Genomic DNA, 10,705 nt, shown 5'->3' on the forward strand with positions numbered 1-10,705 from the left:
ATGAGTTTTCTTCCAATCGTTTTCTGAAATGTCTTCTTTTAAGTCTGCCCTCCATGTGCCAATTAAAAGCAATTTAAAGTGAAGTTTTGTAGGTTTGAGCAAAACTTCTCTGCACTACAGGAGTTTGAAACCAAGGACAAACAAGGTATATAGTGTTAATTACTGATCTTTACTTTTGGACAGAGCCAGTCTGTTTCCCCCTGTTTTCAGTCTTTTTGCTAAATTAATCAGCTGCTGGCTGTAGCCTTATATTGATTATTTCTTTAACGTTTTGTCAGCAGTAAAAATCCTGAGCTCCTCCTGTGACTCTGAAAAGGAAAAAAACTTTTATACAAACCATAGATTGCTAATATTTACAGTATATGTATATGTTAGTGGCACTGTGAGGCTGTGCTCTGAGCTAAATGCTAACATCGGCATGTAACTCGTGCTCACAATGACGATGCTAACATGCTGGCGTCAGGCAGGTATGATGTTTAAATACCATGCTCACCATTTGCTGATTAACAATAAACACAGACATTGCCAGTACAGCTGAGGCAGATGGGAACATAATTAGTTTTGCAGGTATTTGGTCACAAATCAAGTAGAAGTCAGTAGATCAGCAAAGTTGTTACAATTTGTTTATTTTAATTTATTAGGGAGCTGTGAATCAGAGCCCTTGAAAGAGAGGGCTCCGGTGGGAATGTGTGTGGCAGATTTCATGGCAATCCCTCTAATAGTTGTTGAGACATTTCACTCAGCCTCATTGTAACACTAGACAAAATGTCAGGGGGTCGCCAAAGTAGGATTCATTTTTTGGGAACCATGAATACAAGATTTAATGGAAACCCATCCAATACTGTTGTTATTTAGGTATTTCAGTCGGGCACAAAGTAGTGGACTGACAGACGGACATTGCCATCCAGAGAGCTACACACAGCATGACTAAAAGTGAATCAATTAACCAATGAATGAGCTATTTAAATAAAGACTTTCTTCTTTCAATAAACCATAGAATGTATTTTCCACTTGTTTTTAATCCATCCTATCATGTGGACACAGAGACATACTTTTGAGAAACAAAATCAAATGAACTACAAGAAAGTACAGTAGTAGTTGGTATGATAAAGTAAGTACCAACCACCACAAGAAAACAAAACTAAATTTGGTTGATGGTTTCAGCAGCTTACAGGTACACCTCATTCCAGTCAATAATGAAATGTGGCAGTTTGTTTCCTTGGAAAGCGGACACAACATGTGGTGTGATAAGTGGACGAGCTTTATTTGCAAGGTAAATCAGACAGGAAGAACATCAGTGGTATATCTTACAGTGACATGCAATAACTGTAAGGTGGATGTGAGTCGCTCCCAGGAGTGACAATGCCGAAAATCACCTCACTCAGGTAACGAAAGCTGCTATACAGTTAGGTGACACTTAAAAATAGATATGTCAGATGACTAAATCCTTAATTATATAATGCACATTGTACTTACTCATCAGGATGTTACCACTGGATGCAAAGCATCGCTGGATGTTTGTAGCAATCCTGTTCTATGGGATATTGGTCAAGAACAACATAGTTGGGAGCTCAGGTGAGTATGTTTAACTTTAAAACTAACTTGAAACAAATCAGTATTTCTCAACACAATTAATCATCTGTTGTACAGATTAACATGTATACCATATTTGTCATTTTGTAATATTTTTTATAGACACAAATGACACCTGCAGACAAAAGAATGTACTGTTTGCCAGTGCCATAGAGTCATCATATCAGTTTCCATCTGGTAAACTTGACAACACTGTTGAAAGATAAAGGTCTTCAATTGAAAGTTTAAAAGAAAATTCAGAGTAAACAGTGGTTTCTTATCATTTTTCAGAGGTTGTCTATAATAACTTCACTGGAATGAAACTTTGTTTCAATATCAAACCTCGGGGGAATAACAAAACACCAGGTACTGTTACCTAATTAGCCTGATTTGAGTCCACTGAAATCAACCATTCAATTGTTTCTCTTGGTCATTTGATGAATGTAAGTGTTCTATGGTTTGTATTTTAGCCTGTTGTCAAAATGAAGATTTCAACTGCAACTTCACAATAAGGAATGGTCATGAAAACGACTTCTGGATACTGATTCTGAATAATGAGACTCTTTCCAAGCACGATATTGTACTGATGAAGTCACCAGATCAAAACTACAATTGTATGCCATCATCAAACACAAGTACCAGTACGTATGCCATACACAAATACGTATGTAAAATAAAATGTAACTGGCATTATTGCAACTGAAAGCTGTGCACACTTTATTAAAGAGTACATATTGGCACACAAACGCAGTGAGAGATTGCCCCCTATTGGTCAAAAAGTTCTGTACTAAAATAACTCACACAGTGACTGTTTCTTTTTCAAACCAATCATCTTATAGAACCTTGCTTCTGTTGCAGGTTTCCTCCTAAAAATTCACCAGTGCTTGAATACAGGTAAAATCACAATTCTACCACATCTCTTACTTTCATATCTATAAGAGCACATTTAACAGCATTGATAGCTCTCTTAACAAGGCACATGTATAACTATAATGTAATGTTTTAATATGTTTAAGGTGTCCAAAATATTAGATTGAGCCAAAACAGCTTCTGTGAAGAAATTCAACGCTATGACGAAGACGCTTGCAAAGGTATTATCATTTTTTATTAGATTATATTTACAATTTTCTATTGCTAATTAAATCAAGTGTTTCTGTTTGTGTATGTACGTGTGTGTGTGTGTGTGTCCTGATATGCAGGTTTAAAAGAAACAGACTACAATCTCACCATTTCTTTTTCAAACAAGAGCCACCATTGTGTGCCATGTAAGCCACCTGGAAAAAAGCCAGGTGGTGCTATTACTTTCCCTCCCCCTGATAGGAATAATGGCACTGGTATCAGCGTGGAAGATGCAGCGTAAGTATTTCAGTAATTGAATGGTAACAGGAGTCAACTGCTCCATTGCGGTGTGGTGTTGTTAGGAACTGTAACGATGATCACAGTTTGCTGGAAATGGGAAATGATATGTGTGTTTTTTCATTACAGAAAAATCATGAATAATATCTCCTTATTGCTGGAACGCATGGTCAATGACAGCACAGCAACCATCACAATAGGCAATATTAAAGGGGTGATCACTAAACTCCCCCCAAAAAATCAAACCAACATCATCATTGGCACTACAACAAGTGGTGATATAAATGTATGCAGTTTGCCAGTAAAACACAGTATTAAATAGAGTTAAATCACCCTGTAGTTTTTCTGATCATCTTTTTTGTTTTTTGTAGATTCTTGAGGATAATGATTCGATGATGGGCTTTTCAGTGAAAATCCCTTCAGAGGCCAGCGCCATGGCAGTGAAAAGAAATAGTTCATTTGCTGCACTTCTAGTTTTTCCAGGAATTCGTCAGGTAAAACTTGTTAAAAAAAAACGACAGAAAAGTTGACTTAATTGCACAATGATTATATAATTATATCTACACCCCGGAAACTGTCCCCCCCCCGTGCCTGTCATGATTGTATATGGTATTTCCAACAGGATGACCCCAAAAGTATTTTTCTTAACAATGAGGCAATTGGAATTGAAATGGGAACAGAAATATCCAATCTCTCACATACCATAGACATCAATTACAGAAATGTGGACAAGGTAAAAGAGATGATGAAGCTATAAGATATATTAACAGGTTTATAATAACTGCTTATGCAAACAATGAGTGGACTGATTTTTCTTTTTTATTCCAATACAGAATGGAAGCATTGCTTCTTGTAGATCGTGGGATGGAAAAGGTACTGTAAAATACTCAGTTTAAAACTGCCTTAAACAAACCACAAGCTGCTGTCACACCTCCGCTATCCGTTATAGGCTCAGTTGGTAACTTTTATAAGAAATAATTTTTTTGTAATATTTGCTCAAACTGTCACAATATCCTGTTACTATATTAGACAGATATCAGTGGAATCTTGCAAATGCCAATAGGAGCACTAGGAGGAGGCAGAGGAACATGAATTTCCCACAGATTATCTGTCTCATCTGCTACTGCAGGATATAGACAGCTTCAGCAAATATGACAAAAACTTATGTTTATAAAAGTTACCAACTGCAGCTTTCATGTGAAAAGGACTTCAGTAGCATCTTCTCTCTTCGTAGGGAAAAAGGTGATCTGGATCACAGATGGCTGTAAGACAAAAAAAACCAATGGCAGCATCACATGCCAGTGCTCTCATCTAACATTTTTTGCAATACTCATGGTAAGATCATTGTATTAAGTCATTCCAGATTCATCATTCCACACATAATCTAACACATCCTTCTTTAAATCAGTCCCCTACACCTGGAAACATAAGCTCTTCAGATTTCACGTCTCTGACCTACATCACCTCAATCGGCTGTGGCCTGTCGATGTTTTTCTTGGCGGTGGCTCTCTTCATGTACTGTTTGATCAGGTAAGGACAACCACGGGAAGTTTTTAAATTTTAACATATAATATTAAAGGCTTATGCTGACACAAACCTAACTCCCCCCACAGAAAAGGGAAAGCAAGCCAAGCAACTAAGATCCTGATGAACCTGTTTGTTTCCATGTTCACCCTGGACTTCTCCTTCCTGGTAAATGAGAGCATTGCCAATCTGGGAAACTTTGGTGCATGCGTGGCGGTGGCAGCAGTTATGCACTACACTATGTTGGCCACTATTTCCTGGTTTTTTATAGAGGGTCTACACTTTTACTTTACTCTATGGAAGCTTCCCACTGACATCAAACATTACATGATGAAGATTTGCGTCGCAGGATGGGGTAAGAGAACTGAAACCGGGCATAGTTGAGCAAAACAATCATATGTGCTTAAATTCATACCACATAAGCATAACAAAAATATGTACACTTTTTCTTTAGGCACACCAGCTGTAGTGGTGATCGCTCTTGTCGCCGTGAGACAATATGATTACATGGTCATTTACACCAAAGATGGGAATTCAGCAAAAATGTAAGCAACTCTTACTGATTGCCAAGTGTCATTTCTTATTTAAAAACAAAGAGAGATTAATGTCACTGAAGTGCATTATTGTTCATGATTTTTTAGGTGCTGGATCTCTAATGCTGTTGTCCACCAGGGGGTGAACGTTGGTTACTATACTGTAGTGTTCATCTTCACCTTCATCGTATTTATCATGACTGTGCGGAAGATTGCTCTCCTGAAGCCTGCAGAAGGGAAAGCTCAAGAAACCAGCTCCATCAGGACAAACGCTTTCTCCATTCTAGGCCTGTTCCTCCTGCTCGGCATCTCCTGGGCTTTTGCTTTCTTCAGCTATGGACCTCTGCTCATAGCCTCCTACTATATCTTCACCATCCTCAACTCCTTTCAAGGTAGACTCCAAAAACTACAAACTGTCTGTTTTGCAATGGTATTTATGTATGTAATGTAATGTAATGTAAATGTAACCCATCTACCCTGTTTTTGCAGGTTTATTCCTGTTCATCTACTATTTCAATTCCAGCAAGATCACTAGAGAGGACAAAAGCTTTACAACCAGCGGTAGCACCACAGATACATCAAACACAGTTATCACAAATCCACATTGATTATGCTCTTCAAGTGGGGACAGAAAGTGTTCTGTGCCAGAGATTATGTTGACACAAGAGGGCAGCATTTTATTATATTCAAGCAAAGCCTCTGTTGAATGAGGCGCTGGTAAGATGCTATAAAAATCTTCTCATTCTCCCTGACTACCCAGATAATTTGGATTACCTTCATTGAGAAAAATGACTAATGAGTCAAGCACTGACACAGGAGATGGAGTAATCTCCTGGAAATAATTTGTGCCGATGACTCAACAGAAGCCCTGTTTTACTCACTGTGAAACACTCAGAAACGATTGTTATTCACTCAGAATATATCACAAAGGTCCTAAATCAAAGCTTCAGTCATAAACTGGAATGTTCAAATATTCAAATGTTCAGAGAAATATGACCGATGTGGTTGTCATATGGACTGAAGATGGCAAAGCGTAAAGAAAAAAAAAAATAAAAAATCGCAGGGAAGTCTTATCTCTCACACTCTTCAGTGTTTGGGGGCCGAGCTAGCCAGCTAGCGCTTTGCGTGCCTGCAGATAATTACCTTGTGCCTACAGAGAGCAGTATCCACTGTGCGGGGAGCCTTAACTGGCTAACAAGAAATGAGCTCATGGCTACCTATAGTGATAAGAGGCCTGAGGGCACGCCACTATGTTGAAACTATTCTCTGAAATATGGCTGTAGTTAACTAGCATTTAAACCGTTTAATAAGTTAAGTGTATCTTGGCGAAATGCATTACCTTAATGACCAGGAGTCATTGGAAATTGTGTTTTTTTTGTGTGTGTGCAATTGTTTCCTATAGATTTAATGTATTAAATATTAAATTCATAACAGATTCAATCTTAAAACATTAACCATGATATATAATATAATATTTTGGATATATAAGTTTTGGATAAAGATATACAGATGCCTGCTTCTTTTCTATTTGTTTTTGTATTCTAATAGCCTTAAAAGGAACACACTCGTCTTTTATTGAAATGTTTGTTACGGCTTGTCAAGGTTTGTTTTTAATAAAATGTGGTATGGCTTGATCCTTGATTCAGCATCTCAGGACAACATATGCAGACCTAACTAAAAATGTGTAAATTGCTTTAATGAATTTAGTGAGATTGCCTGCAGAAGTGCAATAAAGTTTAAGGTTTCTTAAGTGGACACCAGAGGAGTCTTTCCATCTGCACAACTCTGGGTGTGTGAGGTTGGGGAGTGACATTCAGAGAGCAAAGTATGTTTATTTCTCCGTGACTGATTAATCTTCTAAATGACCGCAGCGTGCCAGCCAAAAACTAGGGTAATTACTGCCATACACATCTGATTTGTGTTGCCCCCCCAAAAAGGCCTTTCATTCAGAGCACAGCGGGCTTCTATGATACCTGTGTGTGTCCATGCATTAGAGCTCTCTAGGTAAGCCACAGCAGAGCCTTCTTCTAGGAACTGAGATCACTGTGGTAAATGATGGTGAAACACACTGTAGAAAAAAATATGTCAATTTCAAGAGCTAGGTAATTGAGCCAACGATCACTGCTTTTTATTCATTAATTTACAAAATCACAAATCAGTTTCACACACAAAGATAATGATTTGAAGTGTTTTTCTACTGCTTTCCTAAAAACATAAATCTAGACATGTATGAATAGAAGCCCTTGTGTCTGGGAACATTTAGCCAATCTAATTTATTTCAAAACGAGAAGGGTGAAGAATGTCACGCTATCCCATAAAACTGTCTGTTACCAGAGTGAAAATGTGGCCACCAGAATTGAATTTGAACATGAGTTGATGTGTTCCTTTTAGTGGAGGGAAACAGAGAAAGCACTTTTAATTACTCTCAGTCTTAAAGCACATGTACAGTAGTGGCTTGGAGATTAAACACCAACACATTGGCATGTATCTTCAGATTTTGTAAGACAGCCCAATGGCACAAAACTCTATGATACTGAAATAAGGTGAGGGAAATAATGGGTGGATTTCACTGCTGCATGCTCCTTGGAAAGATGCATACTTAGATTAAATAAGTTTTATTCCGCCTAATCGAGGGAATTATTCTTGGAAAAGTGCAAGATTTCCACCACATCTAACCACAGTTTCCCTGGGAGATCATTAGTCTTTAGCAGAACAGGAACAGTAATACTAACACTGTTACTAATCACAGCCAAAGTGTGAATAGGTTTGGTTTTATGATTGGCGTATTTCAGGTGCAGGAAAAGAGACATCGTCTTTGCATGTATTTTATTAAATAGAGTCTGGACTGAATCCTTCCCTGTAAAAGCCAAATTGCCCATCTCAAATGACCTATAAAGCATTAAGGTCTTGTTCCTGGAACCTTGCGTGTCTGGAGGAAATATGATTAGTCAAATATAGCTACTCATGCACCTAGATGTATTATTTATTTAACTTAATAATAATGTAGAGCTAGATAACTGGCTTTTATCAACATGGAGTTACCATGAAGATAAAATGTGACCCTGCACTTTATCTTATGCACCCCTTGTTTTGCAGCCCACTTCCTGGCATCCCCCCTCTCTCCTTTTTCATAAATCCTCAAAATGATTTATTTCCTAGTAACTTTGCTTGTGAAATTGATGTGGACCCGGGGCCTTTGTAGCGTCTGGTTTCCCTGCTGGCTGCAGTAAAATCAGCCTGAGGTCCAGGCACGGGGCAGCGCTTGCGTGACTGAGAGCCCCCTCCACCTCCTTGCATGTCATGATGTGGCCCCCAGACTCAAAGCACTCAGGCTGATAGATTTGAGGGCCCATAGTTAAGTGTGTAGATTTATGATGGCCGGTTGCAGCATGTCAGAGAAACTGTGTTACATTTGCAGGGAGCACGAAATGAGGCCTCCTCCTATGGGAAAACGAGGAGAGAACTGGAAGAAAAAAAAGCCCAAGGTGCTTTCAGGTTACTGGCCGTGACTTAGGAAACTCTCCAAACAACACATTGCCTCGCAATTTGGGAGGGGTAGCCAGATGGCTCCATACACAGCACTTGACTGTGAAGAACTGTCTCGCCTGGGTCCTGGAAGTCGGAGCTCTGTCTTTGCTGTTCATCAACATCTTTCATTGGGTAGAGTGAGAATGGAGGGGTCACGAAAGCGGAGAAGAGGAAGGGAGGGGGAGGTGACTGGGGGTGCGACCTTTTGAAACATTCAGATTGAAAACTTGACCTCTGGATTTCAAGCTTCTCCTCCCTACAGTCTTCCCTTCTCACGTCATGTGCAGCAGCAGGAAGGATCATTCCCCTTCATGTCACGAAATGGGGTTCTCCTTGTCCCCTTTTGACCTTCCCAGCTCCTCATCCCTCACTCACCGCTACGCGAAGCAGCCTGATAAAAGTGGAGAAAGCTATAGAGAACTCTCACACATTCAGATCTGTCCATCAAAAGTCACCAGATGTATCACAATCACTCTATCAGTGCAGCCGACACATATGCAAGCATGGGCTTTTCTTGCATGTTTTGCATGCAACAATGCAAAGAATGTTGTGGTCATTTTTGTTCAACCATCAGTTGTATTTCACAGTTGCTGCAGAGCTTTAAGACCAGGCTTAATAAATAAAAGCAGTTGTCAACTTCTAATATTGATAACACATGTGATAATCTCTAAAATGGATTTCATGTATACGTAATGAATACGTATGCATATTATTACATCATCCTTGGTTCTTAGAAGTCATTGCTGCCAGCATTTCACTCTGAAGTATTTCCTCTTTTAAGCAGGATTTAAACAGACCTCATAACTACCAGTTTGGTCCCACACTTAAGAGACATGAAAGCTTATGGTTAAGAAGCTAAAGCCGTCTGGATTCACTCATACTGCGCCTAGTTTGCTTGCTATTGACTTGGCTGTCGTTTGGCCTTTAAAATTCACACTTGGTGAAGTTGTGGTATTTGCTTCACACAAATGTGCAGGCTCTCCCCACAACGATGAAGAGCTTACCACAGGCACCGATTCACCCGCTGGTTTAATGTTGCACAATCACAAAATCTTCACAGGTAGAAAATAAGCACCTGGTTTGCTTGCTAAACAGCATCTAGCAGTGTAGGTTTTCTATAATGGCTGCAGGTACTTATATTGTTAATATTCCCAGTGTGATGTGGTACCAAAGGCAGTTGTACACTACCTCTTCAAAACAGCAAATTTATCGACTAGTTAGTGATTGCAGTAACACATTTAGCAGCTAAAGAGTCAGATAATTCTCTCAGGAGTTGGTGGAGACCAAAACAGAGTGAAATGGAAGTGAATATGTAAGGGATAATGTAGAGCGAGGCGGTTGTTATAGCGAATACAACCCCGACAGGGTGATCAGCCTGAAGGGGTTGTATTCGCTATAACAACCGCCTCGCTCTACATTATCCCACTTATTACATGGCTACTTACCAAATAAATCAATAATTTGACTAATAACTTGACAAAATATTGATTTAAATGGGAGTTTATTGATTTAAATACGATTGTATTGCTTCCACTAGAGAAAATAGTCCGTTCCGTCTCTACGGTTGGAATCCTGCGTCCATAGCAACGTAAAAACTCTGTAGCTTTTTCATTGACATATAGCTTTTTAATGCAATCCTTCGTCTATTACTCAACACCAGCTGCCGTATATTTTATGGGGTGTTGCCGTGGTGGACAAATGACCCAGATGCTGTTTTAATCACTGCAGGAATTGACACAACATTAGCTGAAACGTTGTAGTGAGCTAGCGGGCTATCAGCTGCTATAATTTACATTAAACTGAACATTTCTGTTGACGGTGAAGTGAGACACGGTAAATGGCTTCTTTGGGAATATTTATGTGGACGTTTATGTCCTCATTCATCTCGTTTCCTTTTTGCAGAGCCGCTGCATGTTGACACACCTGTAAGTTAACGTTAAACAAGTTGCAATGTAAGCTACTACCACAGCCCGTACGGTGGTGTAGACGAAGGATTGCATTACAGAGTTTTTACGTTGCTATGGACGCAGGATTCCAACCGTAGAGACGGAACGGACTATTTTCTCTAGTGGAAGCAATACAATCGTATTTAAATCAATAAACTCCCATTTAAATCTATATTTTGTCAAGTTATTAGTCAAATTATTGATTTATTTGGTAAGTAGCCATGTAATAAGCGGGATAATGTAGAG

The 10,705-nt window shown here is 39.1% G+C and overlaps 1 protein-coding gene across 1 annotated transcript; it reads left to right on the forward strand.

The window, feature by feature from the left end:
• The first annotated feature begins 1,342 nt into the window (after nt 1-1,342).
• Nucleotides 1,343-6,598, forward strand: LOC120548852 (adhesion G-protein coupled receptor G1-like). Its single transcript, XM_039785372.1, has 18 exons — nt 1,343-1,385; nt 1,484-1,575; nt 1,696-1,770; nt 1,864-1,938; nt 2,043-2,213; nt 2,431-2,466; nt 2,589-2,663; nt 2,772-2,928; nt 3,058-3,214; nt 3,300-3,422; nt 3,551-3,661; nt 3,762-3,801; nt 4,163-4,263; nt 4,337-4,458; nt 4,542-4,807; nt 4,907-4,997; nt 5,094-5,377; nt 5,475-6,598. The coding sequence occupies exons 1-18, from the start codon at nt 1,363-1,365 to the stop codon at nt 5,591-5,593; spliced, it is 2,118 nt and encodes a 705-aa protein (XP_039641306.1). The 5' UTR covers nt 1,343-1,362; the 3' UTR covers nt 5,594-6,598.
• The last annotated feature ends 4,107 nt before the right edge of the window (nt 6,599-10,705 follow it).

This window comes from Perca fluviatilis, chromosome 20, assembly GCF_010015445.1.
Source record: "Perca fluviatilis chromosome 20, GENO_Pfluv_1.0, whole genome shotgun sequence".
In the NCBI taxonomy this organism is placed as follows: Eukaryota; Metazoa; Chordata; class Actinopteri; order Perciformes; family Percidae; genus Perca; species Perca fluviatilis.

Excerpts from the sequence above, each read along its gene's own strand:
- LOC120548852 (XM_039785372.1), top strand. The coding sequence starts at position 1,363 with ATGCCGAAAATCACCTCACTCAG. Across the intron at positions 3,215-3,299 it reads CAACAAGTGGTGATATAAAT|ATTCTTGAGGATAATGATTC; the intron begins GTATGCAGTTTG and ends TGTTTTTTGTAG. Across the intron at positions 4,808-4,906 it reads GATTTGCGTCGCAGGATGGG|GCACACCAGCTGTAGTGGTG; the intron begins GTAAGAGAACTG and ends CTTTTTCTTTAG.